General features: G+C 42.7%; 1 protein-coding gene across 1 annotated transcript in view; it reads right to left on the bottom strand.

Moving 5' to 3' along the window:
* The window catches only part of LOC118374521 (cadherin-6-like), a 90,659-nt gene that overhangs the window by 37,661 nt on the left and 33,957 nt on the right, over nt 1-19,041 (bottom strand). The window contains exon 2 of the mRNA XM_052506612.1: nt 4,348-4,784. Coding sequence (XP_052362572.1) covers nt 4,348-4,593 — 246 coding nt within the window. The 5' untranslated portion in view covers nt 4,594-4,784. The remainder of the gene's footprint in view (nt 1-4,347; nt 4,785-19,041) is intronic.

The following is a 19,041-nucleotide window of genomic DNA, read 5'->3' on the forward strand; positions in this document are numbered from 1 at the left end:
ACAATGTCAGTGATTTCTTTAGAATTCAAGGCACGCTTAACCAGCATGGCTACCACTGTATTCTGCAATGATACACCATCCCATCTGGCTTGAACTTAGTGGGACTGTCATTTGTTTTTCAACAGGACAATGACCCAAAACATACTTCCAGGCTGTGTTAGGGCTATTTGACCTAGAAGGAGAGTGATGGAGTGCTGCATCAGATGACCTGGCCTCCACAATCACCCGATCTCAACCCATTTGAGATGTTTTGGGATGAGTTGGACAGAGTGAAGGAAAAGCAGCCAACAAGTGCTCAGTATATGTGGGAACTACTTCAAGACTTTTGGAAAGCATTCCAAAGCATTCCAAAGCAAAGCTGTCATCAAGGCTAAGGATGGCTACTTTGAAGAATCTCAAATCTCAAACATATTTTGATTTGTTTAACACTTTTTGGTTACTACATGATTCCATATCTGTTATTTCATAGTTTTGATGTCTTCACTATTATTCTACAATGTAGAGTCAATATTTACAGTGTTGACCCTTCTTTTTCAAGACCTCTGCAATTCGCCCTGGCATTCTGTCAATTAACTTGGGCCACATCCTGAACTGATGGCCGCCCATTCTTGCATAATCAATGCTTGGAGTTTGTCAGAATATGTGGGTTTTTGTTTGTCCACCCGACTCTTGAGGATTGACCACAAATTCTCAATGGGATTAAGGTCTGGGGAGTTTCCTGGCAATGGACCCAAAATATCGATGTTTTGTTTGTTCCCCGAGCCACTTAGTTATCAATTTTGCCTTATGGCAAGGTGCTCCATCATGCTGGAAAAGGCATTGTTCGTCACCAAACTGTTCCTGGACGGTTAGGAGAAGTTGCTCTCGGAGGATGTGTTGGTACCATTCTTTATTAATGGCTGTGTTCTATGGCAAAATTGTGAGTGAGCCCACTCCCTTGGCTGAGAAAAGAAGCATCAAGCTCCTCACCGTGCACTTTCACCATTCTGTGAAGTTCATAATAACGTATTTAATCTGTAACCTAATAAACTGTATTGTTTCGAATCAAATGAAATCAAATTGTATTGGTCACATACACATGGTCAGCAGGTGCTATTGCGAGTGTAGGGAACAACAACTAGTTTACAAAGTTGTAGTGGCAGGACAACAGACCATATCATCGACTCCAAGTTTACTTTGAAATGATGTTATATTATATTATATAATATTTGCACATAAAGGCGTTTCCACTGCCATTTCTCGTATAATACATTTGACAGACACAAAAATATCCCATGTCGAACAAACAAATTGCAGCATTTATCAAGTTGTACCAACACGTTTTGTTTCCATCGCAGCTGTCGTGATAAATGTTGTATACGGAATTACTTTGTTCACTTAAAACTGTGGATGGAAATTTGGTTACTTTGACAAAGCCGTTAGTTCCTTATAAGTGGCACAAATTAATCATTGTACCTTATGGTGGGTATTGAGGTTACACAAAATGCATTTGTACCCTGGAAAACAGAAATGTGACTTCACCGTAGTGTGCGATGATTTTACACTATATATACATTTAGATTAATCTATTTCAGTCACACCCGTTGCTGACAGGTATATGAAATCGAGCACACAGCTATGCAATCTCCATAGACAAACATTGGCAGTAGAATGGCCTTATTGAAGAGCACAGTGACTTTCAACGTGGCACCGTCATAGGATGCCACCTTTCTAACAAGTCAGTTCATCAAATTTCAGCCCTGCTAGAGCTATTCCGGTCAACTGTAAGTGCACTTCTTGTGAAGTGGAAACGTCTAGGAGAAACAACGTCTCAGCCGCGAAGTTGTATGCCACACAAGCTCACTGAATTGGACCGCTGAGTGCTGAAGCACGTAAAAATCATCTGTCCTCGGTTGCAACACTCACTACCGAGTTCCAAACTGCCTCTGGAAGCAATGTCAGCAAAATAACTCTTTGTCGGGAGCATCATGAAATGGGTTTCCATGGCCGAGAAGGCGCACATAAGCCTAAGATCACCATGTGCAATGCCAAGCGTCGGCTAGAGCAGTGGAAAACGTTCTCTGGAGTGATAAATCATGGTTCACCATCTGGCAGTCTGACAGACAAATCTGGGTTTTGGAGAATGCTACCTGCCCGAATGCATAGTGCCAACTGTAAAGTTTCTTGGAGGAGGAATAATGATCTGGGGCTGTTTTTCATGATTCGGGCTAGGTGCCTAAGTTCCATTGAAAGGAAATCTTAATGCTACAGCATACAATGACATTCTAGACGATTCTGTGCTTTCAATTTTGTGTAAACAGTTTGGGGAAGTCCCTTTCCTGTTTCGGCATGACAATGCGCCGTGCGCTAAGCAAGGTCCATTCAGAAATGGTTTGTCGAGATCGTTGTGGAAGAACTTGACTGGGCTGCACAGAGCCCTGATCTCAACCCCATCAAACACCTTTGGGATGAATTATAACGCCGACTGCGAGCCAGGCCTACTCGCCTAACATCAGTGCCGACCTCACGATGCTGTTGTGGCTAAATGGAAGCAAGTCCCCGCAGCTATGTTCCAACATCTAGTGGAAAGCCTTCCCAGACGAGTGGAGGCTACTATAGCAGCAAAGGGGGGAATAACTCCATATTAATGCCCATGATTTTGAAATGAGATGTTTGAAGAGCAGGCATCCACATACCTTTGGTCTTGTAGTGTACATTTTATATGAAAAATATTGGGTACAAAAATGTACCATTATACTAAATTGTCTGCACATATACCCTAAAAAGGTACCAAACAGCACCATGTGAGATCATTATGTGTACCTCTGAAGGTACATTATGTGTATTTAATATTTGTTGTACCCCAGGGTACATTTTGTACCCTAACTGTACCCTTATTTCTAAGAGTATAGAGGAGAATGCCCCGGCATCTGTGTGTCCTTGCGAAATAACACACATCACTCAGAGAGGCTTGATTAAGTGAATCACTCGTCAATGGCTTGATACCTTAATGGTGTCTATCTTCAGTAGAAAGGCTCTTAAGGCCGCGGCCCCGCCGTAGCTCAAGGGTTGTTGCCGTGAGTCTGTGTGTCTCTAGTGTGTGCGTATTTAATGTGTGTGTGTGTGTGTGTGCACTTGCCTGTGTGCTAACCATGTTCTGATAATCCATATACCCTCACAGTCTATTAGCCATTTACACGCTAAAGGACGAGCCAGAAACATCAATCAATGCTCAAAGGAGATAAAGTGGTTTGATTATACTCCAGTGGTTGACTTTTGATCTCAACCGTCTTGTATTTTCTTTACTTTTTAAAATTATTCTCTCTGTCTTTTTTTGTTCTCATATTTGTTCTTCTCCTCCTCCTCCGCTTCGTTCCTTCACAAGCTCTGTAATCGTTTTAGAAGCAAAGCTGAAAGTCAAGCCTCGCTTGGGGACGATGTTATGTTGTGGAATCTTATTTGGGTTTGGATGGCTCTATTCTCTGGATGGACGGAGAGACCGACTGCACCACAGGAATGCAAAGCAACCAGACCCTATTCATCCAGTGTTTCATCCCAAATGGCACCCTATTCTTGTAAAGTGCACTACTTTCGACCAGTAATGTAATATATAGAGAATAGGCTGCCATTTGGGACACATCCCAGTCCTCACAAGAAACTCTTTACTCCTCGTCACTTGTCCTGACCTTGGCTGGGATGCTTGACATTCACAATCTCTCAATTACAGTATGTTGTACGACGTTGCAAACAAACAGAATGATATCGACTTCCTCAACTCTCTCATCTAGCTATGTAAAGCATTTCTTATTGGATATACTTTGCTGTCGGCCTACTCTCCGTTATGTTATCTAGGTCGACATTGTGTTTTGATTATGTTGGACAAATAATGGCCGTAAGAAGCCTGTGTGTTTGGCAGTAGGGAACTAGTCCACTACCTCCTTAGGATGTTTTGATATGAGTGGAGTGGACATCGGCCGAGCCACCACAGAGCTGACAGTCAGCACTGAACACATCAGACAACACGACATCCGAGTCAGCCTTGGGGGCAGTGCTCAGGGGTGAAGTTTCCTCTAGGTACAGATCTAGGGAGAAGTACATGGAGGAGTTTGCTTTACCAGTGAAAGTATTGTATCTCAATCAAAGTACATTTTAGGCCATCTGAGAATGATAATATGTGGTGTGTATCCTATTTCAAAATAAGTGTTATGGCTGGAATGCTGGCTATGACTGAAGACTGATTATTCAATATCAGAATAATAATATAAGTCCCCACCTTTCATCCTGTCGAACTCAGACAATGAGATGAGAACAATAATGACAAAAAATTAAGAATAGAAAACAACGGAGACATTTAACATCACGCCGTACCTTGCCAACATACTGGTGATCCATCCCTGTGTACTCCTCCAGCAGGAAGAACTGGTTCCACATCCATCCTCGTTTGGAGCGTCTCAGAGGCACTCCATTAGCGTCCTGTCCCATCAGCGTCAACCCCACCCCTGCGCCACCCCGCCTCCCCCCTGTAGTCCTCCTCAGGGCTCGCAGTCCGTCCCCATGGGAACACAGGTATGCCCAGAGGACCAGCAGGAGAAGTACAGTTCTTCCTCTCAACATGGCCAGGCCAATAGCTCCAAATACAGCTTCACTCAGCTAGATGTTCTACTCCCTCTGGGTGTTAGTGTGAAGTGGTCAGTGGACTTTAGTCAGAAGTTTCTTCATTGGGTCACTCCTCCAGGTCTGGGTGTAGGTCCACAGTAGCAGCACGGGCTGTCAGTCTGTCATTGGGGCCCAGGTCCAGCCAGTATCTGGAACATAGAACACACAGTCAGGATGTTAGTACTGGGAATACTTGGAACAGTTAACTACTACGATATTTGGTGCAACAATCCCTGTCTGTCTGTCTGTCTGTCTGTCTGTCTGTCTGTGTCTCTCTCTCTCTCTCTCTCTCTCTCTCTCCATTCGATTCAATTCAAGGGGCTTTTTTGGCATGGGAAACACACTGCTCAAAAAAAATAAAGGGAACACTAAAATAACACATCCTAGATCTGAATGAATTAAATATTCATATTAAATACTTTTTTCTTTACATAGTTGAATGTGCTGACAACAAAATCACACACAAATTATCCATGGAAATCAAATTTATCAACCCATGGAGGTCTGGATTTGGAGTCACACTCAAAATTAAAATGTAAAACCACACTACAGGCTGATCCAACTTTTATGTAATAACCTTAAAACAAGTCAATATGAGGCTCAGTAGTGTGTGGCCTCCACGTGCCTGTATGACCTCCCTACAACGCCTGGGCATGCTCCTGATGAGGTGACGGATGGTCTCCTGAGGGATCTCATCCCAGATCTGGACTAAAGCAACCGCCAACTCCTGGACAGTCTGTGGTTCAACGTGGCGTTGGTGGATGGAGCGAGATATGATGTCCCAGATGTGCTCAATTGGATTCAGGTCTGGGGAACGGGCGGGCCAGTCCATAGCATCAATGCCTTCCTCTTGCAGGAACTGCTGACACACTCCAGCCACATGAAAGCACCGGCAGCATTCAAAAGTGACCAAAACATCAGCCAGGAAGCATAGGAACTGAGAAGCGGTCTGTGGTCCCCACCTGCAGAACCACTCCTTTATTGGGGGTGTCTTGCTAATTGCCTATAATTTCCACCTGTTGTCTATTCCATTTGCACAACAGCATGTGAAATTTATTGTAAATCAGTGTTGCTTCCTAAGTGGACAGTTTGATTTCACAGAAGTGTGATTGACTTGGAGTTACATTGTGTTGTTTAAGTGTTCCCTTAATTCTTTTGAGCAGTGTATATCTTTACATTACCAAAGCAAAAATTAAACAAACAATAGAAGTAAACATTGCAAAATGAATAAAGACATTTCAAATGTCATATTATGTCTATATACAGTGTTGTAACTATGTGCAAATACTTAAATAAATACATATGGGTTGTATTTACAATTGTGTTAGTACTTCACTGGTTGCCCCTTTTTTGTGGCAAATCTTGCTGCTGTGATTGCACATTGTGGTATTTCACCCAATAGAAATGTGAATTCTTTGTGGGTCTGTGTAATCTGAGGGAAATGTGTGTCTCTAATTTGGTCATACATTCGGCAGGAGGTTAGGAAATGCAGCTCAGTTTCCACCTCTTTTTGTGGGCAGTGTGCATATAGCCTGTCTTCCTTTGAGAGCCAGGTCTGCCTACGGTGGCCTTTCTCAATAGCAAGGCCATGGTCACTGAGTCTGTACATAGTCTAAGCTTTCCTTAATTTTGGGTCAGTCACAGTGGTCAGGTATTCTGCCACTGTTTACTCTCTTTTTTGGGCCAAATAGCAGGTTTTTTGTTAACTATTTCCAATGTGTCAAGTAATTATCTTTTTGTTTTCTCATGATTTGGTTGAGTCTAATTGTGTTGCTGTCCTCGGGCTCTGTGGGATCTGTTTGTGTAAATGTATTTGCATTGTGAAAACATTATGTTTCAGAAAGTCCAGCAATGCAATTACAATGAACATTACAAAGGGCTGTGAATAGTGTAGCTTGTCCCTGAGCTGGCGTACTAATGTTTTTTGCCTCTCTGCCTGCTGTAGGTACTGCATGTTGGTTCTAACCTTAAATGAAACAACAAAGAAAGTTAGCAGGTGTCACGCCTTGGTCTTAGTATTTTGTGTTTTCTTTAATTATTTGTTCAGGCCAGGGTGTGACATGGGTTTATTGTATTGTCGTATTGGGGGTTTTGTAGGCATTGGGATTGTGGTTGATTAGGGGTGTGTCTAGTATAGGCGTGGCTGCCTGAGGCGGTTCTCAATCAGAGTCAGGTGATTCTTGTTGTCTCTGATGGGGAACCGTATTTAGGTAGCCTGGGTTTCACTGTGTATTTCGTGGGTGATTGTTCCTGTCTTTGTGTAGTTTCACCAGATAGGCTGTAATTAGGTTTCACGTTCCGTTTGTTGTTTTTGTATTTTGTATAGTTATTTCATGTGTCACTATTTTCATTAAAGTCATGAGTAACCACCACGCTGCATTTCGGTCCGACTCTCTTTCTACAAACGAAGAACGCTGTTACAGCAGATCTGTTAATAAATGCCTTTGTCCAACCATCTGGATAAGGGCCTTTCAGTGCTGCGCCAGAAATGCTCTAAATAGTGAAATGGGAAACTCAATTTGACTCGTGTTATTATATTCCTCTTTCATTTACAAATCTCATGACGTGACTATGAGACGTGGCTGTATCTAGGGGAATTTTTATTTAGCTGACCCTGCTAGCTAGCAAAATGTTATTAGCTAGCTAGCAAATGTTGTGAAATTATTTTAAATAACGACTGAAGTAGCTAAGTTATCTAGGTCAACACTACACTACTACAAATTAATTTAAATGACAATAAATAAAGATTAACCTGTTTGATTTTTTGCTGTCCAGTAGCCCCACAAGCGGGCATTTGATTTGCGAACTTATGTGCGCATGTGTGCTTACTGTGATACAGAAACACCACTATCCAAAAAACTGTGCAGGACATGTACACTGAATTAGGGCAACTACAATACGTTTCTAAGATTTTCCCCTGAACTGAAAAGTCACTCCCTGATGTGGTTTATCCATTTTTGTGAACACAGAAAATCAAATGTTGCTGTTTTTCTATAAAAAAATGTGAAAAAACTGGGGGAAACCAGAATTGGGGGGGGATTGGAAACCCGGAAAAACAAAACAGAGAGAACTTGAATTTGGAAAAAAACAAACATAATTAGGTCAAAAATAAAAACAGATTGCAAAAAGGTCCAACTAGTGTTTTTTTGCTGTAAATGACTGTACTTCAGAGCGGGGGAAAGTTGAGGTCAGGTTCAATATTGGCAATGCAGCCAAGAGGGAAAGAGGTTTAGCCATCCTATAAATATTTTAGAGTAATATATACAATTTAGCAAACACTTTAATACAAAGCAACGTACAGTCATGGTTGCATGTTTTCTTTAACGTATGGGTGGTCCCGGCACACCACCCTTTATAAAGCACAGGTTTTGTCATATTCGACCTAGTGGGTTATGTCACGTTTGACATTGGTAGTTATGTCACACAGTTATACTACATTTATGAACCCTTTACAGACTATGACATATGGTTATAGATGATTTGCAACACATTTATGTAGTGTTTATGAAGGCTTTATAAGCTCCACGTCATTTAAAGCAGGACGAGAATAGTCATTTGTGGTCCTGGCAACTGGACCTTTTTTGGTACCCCATTATTTTTGACTTTTTGACTGAAATTCACTTTCAGGGCCCAGGTCTGACAGAATCTGTACAGAAGATCTAGGTGCTGCTGTAGGCCATCATTGGTTGGGGACAGAAGGACCAGATAAATCAGCAAACACTAGACATTTGACTTCAAATTCTAGCAGGGTGAGGCCGGGTGCTGCAGACCGTTCTAGTGTCCTGACCAATTAATTTATATATATGTTGAAGAGGGTATGGCTCAAGCTGCATCCTTGTCTCACCTCATGATCCTGTGGAAAGCATGTGTTTTTTTGCACATTTTAACTGCACACTTGTTGTTTGTGTACATGGATTTTATAACGTCATATGTTTTTCCTCCAACACCACTTCCCATCAATTTGTATAATAGACCCTCATGCCAAATATAATCATAAGCTTTTTTGAAATCAACAGAGCATGTGACAACAACCTTTTTTTGTCAATTTAGGTGTGCAGGGTGAATATGTGGTCAGTATTTTAGTCTGCTGTTAATGATAATGCAGATGATTTTCCCAAAGTTACTGTTGACGCATATCCCACTGTTGTTATTGCGGCAGTTTGTGGATTTGGGTGATCAGTCCTTAGTTCCAAATATTGGGGAAGATGCCAGATCTGAGGATGACGTTAAAGAGCTTAAGCATAGCCAATTGGAATGTGTGATATGTATATTTTAACATCAAATAAATTGTTATTGGTCACATACACATTAGCAGATGTTATTGCGTGTGTAGCGAAATGCTTGACCTTCGACAGTGTAGCAATATCTAACATGTAATCTAACAATTCCACAACAACTACCTAATACACACAGATCTAAGTAAAGGAATGGAATACGAATATATACATATAAATATGTGGATGAGCAATGACAGAGTACCATAGGCAAGATGCAATAGATGGTAGAAAAAACAGTACATACATACATGAGTAATGAAAGATATGTCAACATTAATAAAGTGGCATTATTAATGCGACTAGTGATCCATTTATTAAAGTGGCCAATGATTTCAAGTCTGTATGTAGGCAGCAGCCTCTCTGTGTTAGTGATGGCTGTTTAACAGTCTGACAGCCTTGAGATAGAAGCTGTTTTTCAGTCTCTCAGTCCCAGCTTTGGTACATCTGTACTGACCTCGCCTTCTGGATGGTGTTCTGGAGGGCAGGTAGTTTGCCCCCGGTGATGCATTGCGCAGACCGCACCACCCTCTCGAGATACTTGCAGTTGTGGGCGGTGGAGTTGCCGTACCAGGCGGTGATACATCCTGACAGGATGCTCTCAATTGTGCATCTCTAAAAGTTTCTGAGGGTTTTAGGTGACAAGCCAAATTTCTTCAGCCTCTTGAGGTTGAAGAGGTGCTGTTGTGCCTTCTTCATCAGACTGTCTGTGTGGGTGGACCATTTCAGTTTGTCCGTGATGTGTACGCCTAGGAATTTAAACCTTTCCACCTTCACTGCTGTCCCGTCAATATGGATGGGGGGTGCTCCCTCTGCTTTTTCCTGAAGTCCACGATCATCTCCATTGTTTTGTTGACGTTGAGTAAGAGGTTGTTTTCCTGACACCACACTCCGAGTGCCCTCACCTCCTCTCTGTAGGCTGTCTCGTAGTTGTTGGTAATCAAGCCTACTACTGTTGGGTCATCTGCAAACTTGATGATTGAGTTGGAGGCGTGCATGGCCACCCAGTCATGGGTGAACAGGGAGTACAGGAGGGGGCTTAGTATGCACCCTTGTGGGGCCCCAGTGTTGAGGATCAGCGAAGTAGAGATGTTGTTTCCTACCTTCACCGCCTAGGGGCTGCCCGTCAGGAAGTCCAGGACCCAATTGCACAGGGCGGAGTTGAGTCCCAGGGCTGTTTTTCCTTTTGTAGTCCATGATTGTCTGTAGACCCTGGTCTCATCTCTCATGTCTGAGCCGTTGAATTGCGACTCTATCTATAGATCTTCCCAGCTTTATGTAATAACACTTAAGATTTTCTGGGCTAACAATGTTAGAAATAATACATTAAAAAACAAAATACTGCAAAGTTTCCTAAGGACTAGAAGTGAGGCAGCCTTCTCTGTCATCATCATCTTGTAACACACAAGATGTTATCATTTATCAGGGTTTGTATTTTGTCCTGTAGTTAATTCAGTGTAATTAGAGAATCCAGTGGGTTCTGGTAGTCGTTAATAGCTGATTCTAAGATTTGAAATTGATCATGTATATGTTTACTGTTTGTTCTTTGTTATAGAGTCAAAAAGACTGGAGAAGTGGTTTATCCGTTTTGGATAGATAAGTCTGTTGTTGTTTGTTTAGTGTTCCAATTTTCCCAGAAGTGGTTAGACTATGGATTCTTCAGTTACACTGAGCTGATTTCTGACATGCTCTTCCTTCTTTTTCCTTCGTGCATTTCTGTATTGTTTTCGTGATTCACCATAGTGAAGGCATAGGCTCAGGTTTTCTGGATCTCAATGTTTTTTAGCTTTCTCAATAAATTGTTTTGTTTTTTACATTCTTCATCAAACCATTTGTCATTGTTGTAAATTTTCTTAGCTTGTCTGCTTTACATTTTTTAGATTTGATTGGGAAGCTGAAAGCTCAAATATATTGTTTAGGCTTTTTACTGCCAAGTTTACACCTTCACTAATTATGTGAAAGTTTTATCCATGAAGTTGTCTAAAAGGGATTGAATTTGTTGTTCCCCAATTGTTTTCTACATGACTTTCCTTCCATCTATAGCATTTCTTAAAATTATGCAGTTCCATTGGCTTTGATGACTTATGACAGAGTATTGCTCTGTTCAAGTAGACTGTAATGTTGCTGTGATCTGATAGGGGTGCCAATGGGCTGACTGTGAACACTCTGAGAGACTCTGGGTTGAGGTCAGTGATAAAGTAATCTACAGTACTACCGCTAAGGGATGAGCTGTAGGTGTAGCTACCATAGGAGTCCCCTAGAAGCCTACCATTGACAATGCACAGACCCAGCATGCAACAGAGCTGCAGGAATTGTGACACATTTATTGTTGTTTTGTTGTAGTTTCGTCTCGGGGGTCATATTGGGGAGGGAATGCTGTTACCTCTCTCTCTCTTTCTCTCTCTCTCTCAGAAATTCGATTTCAGATTGCCCCTTTAAAGGAATATGACTCAATATAATGAGTCTACTTCTCCATCCACACATTGACACAGCTACAAAGGGCTACATGTACATCGGGCTTGCGCTTAGTGGAACTATCATTTGATTCCATGTGTAATTTCAGAGTTTTGATGTCTTCACTATTATTATACATTGTAGAAAATAGTAAGAATAAAGGAAACCCTTGAATGAGTAGGTGTGTTTAAACTTTTGATTGGTACTGTATGTATACTAAACTGAATAAACTTTTAAAAGACTAACAGGTCTACATGCTCAGATTGTATCTCTTGAAAAAATCTGTTTGGTCACACTATGTTATCAGAGCAAGCAGGCTGTCAATGGAGACCCTGAGCAATGTCAATCTGAGTTTATTACCTTCAGATCATTGTAAAGATACTAAGCAAAATGGTGGTTTGCAAACCACACAATGAAAGCACAGAGCATACAGTGCCACACACACTCTCCCCCATGTTCTCTCTTTCTCTCACTCTGCTCTCTCTCTCTCTCTCTCTCTCTCTCTCTCTCTCTCTCTCTCTCTCTCTCTCTCTCTCTCTCTCTCTCTCTCTCTCTCTCTCTCTCTGCTCTCTCTCTCTCTCTCTCTCTCTCTCTCTCTCTCTCTCTCTCTCTCTCTCTCTCTCTCTCTCTCTCTCTCTCTCCATTAGACAAACATGGGGGGAGAAAATGGAACAAGATGGAGAGATGAAAAAGGGCATGACTTCTTATTCTATGCTCATTATTCCTGTCTGGGTGCTATCCAGGCCAATGATGTGGTACCGCTGGGGTCTGGGCGCTGGGTTATCAGTGGGCGCATTGGGAACTAGCAGCACCACTGTCACTATCACACACAGACTATGTCTTAAATGACATCCTAGTTCACAACTTTTGAGCAGGACCCATACTTTTACTGGTCAAAAGTAGTGCACTCTATAGGGAATAGGGTGCATTAGGGACACACACATGCTCCGCTCAGATAGAGAGATGCAGAATGCTGTATGGCAGCTCTGCTTTTCTCACAGGACATAAAGGAAAACATCTCTGGCCATTCTGCTGAATTAAGAGCTTTGAACTGCATGCAGAAAGTGGGGAGAGATTGAGCAAGAGAAAGAGAGGGAGAGACAGACCAGTCGAGACACATTGAGAGTGGGAGAGATGGCGGGAGAGGCTCAGAGAGAGGTAGAGAGAGGGAGGGCCATGGTAGGTTGGGCAGAGAGAGAGATAGAGGGAGAGAGATGGAGAAAGAGAGAGGGAGAAGGAGGTAGAGACAATTGTTGAAAGGGGGAGAGGGTGGGTCAGGGACTAGTAGGGAGAGTTTGAGAGGATGGAGAGAAAGAGAGAGATGGAGGGAGTGCTCCTGTCAGAGCAGCGTCAGCAGGACAGTTATGAGAGGAGCTATGTGTGTGGGTGAGAGTTTGTGTGTGTCTAGCCCATCCATTACCCTACCTGTCTTCTCTCTATCCTTTTAGCCATCCAAGCCAAGGCCTCTCTCCCTGCCCTCCCTCCCTACCTGCTTTCAACCCTGCTTTCCCCTTATGAGGCAAAACGCAAATGGGAAAAGCTGAGGGGTTAGGTCCTCCTTTCTCTTTTCCCCCATGCCTAGCAGTTTATTATACCCCATGCCAAAGCTCCTCTCCTCTATGCCTGCTGCATGCGCTTCAGCTGATATGCATTGTCATGGGGGATTTCCAGATGCTTGTGATGCTAGTCACTTTGAATGTGTCCTTTGCATGCCTCAGCAGGGGGAATAAGAACCCATAGGTCACAACAGGCTCTCTCTGGGCCGACGAAGCAGGTGAGAGTGACGGCCTGTCTCAAATATAGTGTGTTCCCTTTGACGAGATCCCATAGTCAACTAATAGGGCTCTTTTCAAAAGTAGTGCACTATGTAGGAAACAGGGTGCCATTTGGGACGGAACCATAGAGTACCCGAACCCACAACCCACTCACATTCTCTCTCTTAGTAACTCTCACTTGGATAGCTGTTTCAACTACATTTTTAGCTAAAAGTATTTTTTTTCTCCTTTACTTCCTCTCTTCTATTTCACTCCTTCTCTTTCCAAGTCCTCACACGCTTGACTTTATGAATTTCCTTAATTGACCATGGTGAGGGAGCGTGGGGGACTGGGAGCTATTGATTTGCTATAGGACTCAGCAGTGTGGTTGGAAATACCATGCGGTCTCCGGGGTTGCTTCTCAGAGCCTTCTAATACCTCCAGTCTTCAGCTTCTCAACACACGCACACACATAAGCAAGCACACACGCTGCTCTGCTGTGGTGGGAGGCAGACAGTCAGTCCTTTCAATATATTTCTTTATAATGTCACTGTGGAAGGCTGGAAGCTAATGCCTGACTGACTGTATGGAAAGGCCCTGCCTGCTGTCCCTGAGGAGTGCTCGCACCGCTGATCACATTTTGTCATGCCCTGGAATCAATGTTGTCCCAAATGGTACCCTATTCCCTACACTGAAAAAAAATAAAGGTTCTTAAATTGTTTTTCCTCAGCTCTTATGGTTCCGTGGGAGAACTCTTGCCCAATAAAGAAGCCTTTGAGTTAAATTTGGGGTTCTTGATGTGGCATCTACGGTTCTTATGAATTCTGAAAGGTTCTTGAAATGTGGAAGCCTTCAGCTGTATCCCTTTCATAGCACACATCTATGGCCAGTGTTAACTCGTGTAAAATGTTTCAATATCAACATTTTTACATCTACATTGACGGATTAATGTATCTCATGCTAATGAAATATAAATACAATTTTTACAAACTATTCAAATCTGTTGCTTGGACATATTGCACTTAATGAAACGGTTGTTCCAGTTTGGATGTTGAAGTTAGTCTCATATCTTAGTGTTCCCAACCCTGGCCGTCATTCTGAAAGCAGGTTGTGGGTGAATTAAAACATTGGATATGCCATCTCTGGCTGGATTAGAATATGACTTACACATCACTTTGCAAACCAGCATAATGTGACATGCAGGCTTGATGTGGCCTGAAAACCTTGAGTTTCAGGCCACATCAGGACAAGGAAATCTTCTTCAGAGACCCTAAAATGGTTCCCCTAAGACATCGCTCTCAAGAACCTAATGCGGTTCCTACTTGCACCTTTATTTTTAAGAGTGTATGCAGGGCACTACTTTAAATTGGGAGGATACAATAGTAGTGCACTATGTAAGGAATAGGGTGCCATTTGGGACACTACCACAGCTCTCTGACCCCTTAATTATTCATCAACAGTGGACCAGTAGCAGTAAGTCAGTTACATCCAGAGCTTAGTTTTCTCCACATCTGTGTGTACGTGTGTTTGTGTGTTTGTGTGTGTGTGTGTGTGGAGTAGCTCTCCTCTCTTTTCTTGGTACACAGCCCCAGTAGGTGTCAGCGTCATAATGAACCTGTGTAATAGAACATGACAACGCAATTATATCCTCACAGTTAAGAGAAAGTGTTTACAACAACCCTGACACTGCTTGATTTTCTGCCTCTACTCCCTCTTTCTCCTTGCATCCATTTTTTGCGCCATTTAATTGCAACCATAAAAAAAGCTTTAAATTGCCTGTCACCAATTATCTGGAGTCACTACACGTGGCTATAATACTTCTGCATTGTGTTTCGTGCAGGGTTAGCAAGATGAATGTGTCTGCAATTTGGAGAGTGGGCTCAAGGATTCTAGGCTCATAGAATTGCATGAAATAACATTTCAACTCATAACAATTAGCTATTAAATATATATATTGCTCGTATCGAACACAGGGACTCATAGATAAAGACAGGGACACAGCGAGACATATAAACTTATCCTTCATATTGGATGTAGCAGACTAATAGCTTTTCTAGTGTTTTATATGTAACTACACTAAATGGCTTCAGGGGCATTTCGTGTATAGTCTGGAGCCATGCAGGCAAAACTGACCTATGAACAGCAGTACTACTCATCCTCCTCTTGCTTTTTCTCTTCTTCCACGTTCCCTCTTTCTCTCTCTGTCTCTCTCTCTCCCTCCTTCTCTCGCTCCCGCTCTCTCTCTCCCCAGCTCTCCTCTCTCTGTGTGCCTCTCTCTATCTTTCTCTCTCTCTCTTTGTTTCTTTAGTCTCCTAACGAGAGAAGATGAGCGACACAGAGAGACAGTACCCTATCGCACCCATTGAGCCACGGCAACCCAGGCTTCCACGGCAACCCAGAAAATGCCCTCAGGGGGGGGCAATTAAAAGTGAGATATGAGAATGTCAGCCACGGGCAAGTTGGGGCGGGGGGGGGGGGGGGGGGGGGGTAGGTACATTGTCCTGGTACAAACCAAAGAAGAGGCCCTTAAAGGCTGCTAATGTGTGTCACTGTCGGCGACAGGTTGTTTCACAGTTTCCCTTCTTTCCCTTCGCCTTGACACAATGTTGTCACGCTCTGAATTTATTTTATTAAGAGGACATGGGCGACATCCCAAATGGCATCCTATTTCCTATGTAGTGCACTACATTTGACCAAGGCACTGGTCAAAAGTAGTGTGCACTACATAGGGAATTAGGGTGCCATTTGGGACGCAGGCACGGACACAGACCGAGAGAGTCACTCCCTCACAGTATCGCTCTCCATGCTATTATTCTCTAGCCCCTCTTCTTGGCTAAATGTATCACTAAATCCCACTTGGTGCATTGGGAATAGAGTAGCCGACCCAAATATAACTCTTTACTTTTTTGTGTGTCTTTCTTTCAGTTTTTGTTCATATACCTGTGAGAGCATGGAAACCCAACGAATGGGCTACTGGGTAGGGTTTAGATTTCCTTGTCCTCAAGTCAGTAAGTAGCGTAGTACGAGCCAGAACGGCCCATAGGGCAAGAGCCTATCACTTGTTTCTGCAGTTTGATGAACACCACCTGGACAGGACACTACTCTGTCACAAGGTTTTTAGTAATGAGCCAAACCGCTGGGTAAAGAGTGCTTGGCTGGCTGTTCTTGTTTCACCAATCTCCTCGCCTCCTCCTACTGACAGAAGAAACATAGGACCTTCTAGATTCTCATTCAGAAAACCTGATCTTTGGCTCGACTGGGAGTGTCTGTCTAGTCTTTGTCTTGAAAATATATTTTGATAAAAGAGGATTCAGCAAAGAAACTGGGGGATGTTGAGAAGTATGTGGCAGCATGTAGCATACACAGTAATTCCCCTTTTACAGAGTAATCCTCCTTTACAAAGTGTGTACATGTACACACTTTCTCTCGACAGAAAGCCTGAGGGTCCTTCCCTTGTTTGTACTCTTTTTTTGGCTTTGCTTAGGTTGTTAAGGTTAATTAGTAGAACCTGTTTATTCTCTTACGGTCCCCTTAAGGCTGAACCATAATCACACCTTAGTCACATCTCCTAAAGGTGTCCACATGCTTCCCAGCCAAAACAGTTCAGAAGAGTTTGTGCATATATTATGATGAGGTTTTGCGATGTTTTAGTTCGTTTTTGACTTCGGTGATGTTTTTTTTCAGCTGTTCCGGGCACACAAAATGTTTTATGGAGGCAAGCCGAAGTTCGGAGCTAAAGTCTTCGCCCCTTTGTCTGTGATTGGTCAACAGTAGGGATTCTTCAATAATGTCTGTTGTCATTCAACGAGAGACGCCTCGTTTTCATGCACATTTTTTCATTGAGAAATACTGTACCAAGCATATTAGTTATATGTAAAATTGTGCAACTAAGATGTCCTCGGCAAAAATGTTATAATTAATGACAGATTTCTTTAGTTATTTTAGATTAATCTGGACTTTTTTGAGGAAGCGTACGGTGTCTCAAAATGGACAAACTATTGCCGCTTTTATCTAGGCCTTTTAAAGGAGTATGCGAGCACACTTGTTCAGTTTCGGCTCTAACTGAACCAGGTTAATGGAAGGGAGCGGGTATGGAGAAGTGCATTTAGAATATGATGGTTGATTGTATAACTTGACAGAGACAACATTACTCCTTGCTAACATTTCTCCATCTGCATCCACCCACTCTCAGGCTAGCAGAGGTAATACCCAGGGCATTAACCAAAGAAAGCCTATAAATTAAGACATTTATAACCAATAAGGACGATGCATTCTTCGATCATGCCCTGAATAACTGCATGTCGATTTCAACCAATGCACCATTCGCATAATAACACAAAACAAACAAATGAACCTGTACCATCCTTGTCAGGGGGCGGGGGTGTGTTAGTCCGAACCATCCATGCCAATGTTCAGGGGATGTTCCCTCAACAATACATCCAGGTGTATCACTCCAGAGCTCAATGCAAACACCATTACCTTGCCTGGCTGCCCAAATGCTTACCAAATAACCTGATAAATCATAAGATCTGGGCCAAGTCAATGCGACTGGGCCATTTCCCTCTGTGCATCCCTAATGACACCCTAATCCCTAAATAGTGCACTACTTTTCACTAGACCCTAAGGGACCTGGTCAAAAGTAGCGCACTATATAGGGAATAGTGTGCCATTTGGGACTTGGTCCGTTTCTCATTATATCCAGCCCCGCTATCATTCAGAGACGATCCCATCACTCAACCCAAGCAGGCGCTCCAAAGCCACCACTGCTCACATTCACAACACTTGTCTTCACCGCATGTATGGCCCAGTTTAGATACCGCAGACATAGGCTACTGGTGTAACCCTTTCTTTCCACCAGTCTTTCTGTTGCCTTAGCCTCTTTAGCTCAGGTTGTGCGTGTTAAAATGAGGTTACTACTATACCAGCTTTCTCAACATTCTGTTCATTGATCTGAATTATTTTTATCTCTTTCTTTCTTTTCATTACTCTCTCTTTTTATATAGTGGATGGCCCTGTCAACATGTCCCTGTGTTAGCTAGTGGTGTTACTGTTTACGATAGTGGAGGGACATAGTGGTTAGGGAAGAGGGTCCTCTCTCTCTGTGTCCCCCCATCGTTCTCTGTTGTCTCTGTGGATCATTTTATCCTAGTTTGTTTGTTCTTGTCTCCTTAGCTAGCACAGATAGTCAAAAAGGAAATCAAAAGGCGGAATGTTTTGAAGTGTCTGTCCTATATATGAGAGATATAAGAAAGCTCAAAATGTATTTATTTATACCGTATACCTTTGATGTGGAAATGCCCAATTCACTTCCAATCATTTTTACATCCCGGTAATGTGTTACCTTCAGAAAAGTCCCTTGAAGCCGAAATGTCCGTGTTTGTGAGTCTCAACTTTCGATAGTGGGGTCCAAATAGATTCTTGCTCAAACCGTACGGACTTGACAGACATTTTTGTGATAAGTAACTTTTCGGGGGAGAAACTGGGAAGTGCCGCTCTACTGCTACTGCGACGTAGCACATGCTAGAAACAGGAAGTCAGTAGTGTAAACACACAGTGTTTTAATAAAACGTGATGGCATCACCGATTTCCGCAAATCGACCTCTGAGGTTTGGCATTTAGGCTGCATTCAAAGAGTTTCCTATTCCCTACGTAGTGCACTACTTTTGACCAGTGACCAAAGGGATTGGTCGAAGGTAGTGCACTATGTTGGGAATAGCTTGCCATTTAGAATGCATTTTTGTTGTTTACAACAGAGAAGGAGGAGAGAACTCAGCGGGGGGTTCGACTGGTTCCCCTGCCTTACTCATTACTCATTTCCTGCCTGCCCATTGTGCTTCGGTGATGGGTACTGTATGGGAGCCTCTATTCCTATGCAAATGACCTGTGAATGTGTGCCAAGTGTGTGTGTGTGTGCATGTGTTTGT

This window comes from Oncorhynchus keta, chromosome 4 (genome assembly GCF_023373465.1).
Source record: "Oncorhynchus keta strain PuntledgeMale-10-30-2019 chromosome 4, Oket_V2, whole genome shotgun sequence".
NCBI lineage: Eukaryota > Metazoa > Chordata > Actinopteri > Salmoniformes > Salmonidae > Oncorhynchus > Oncorhynchus keta.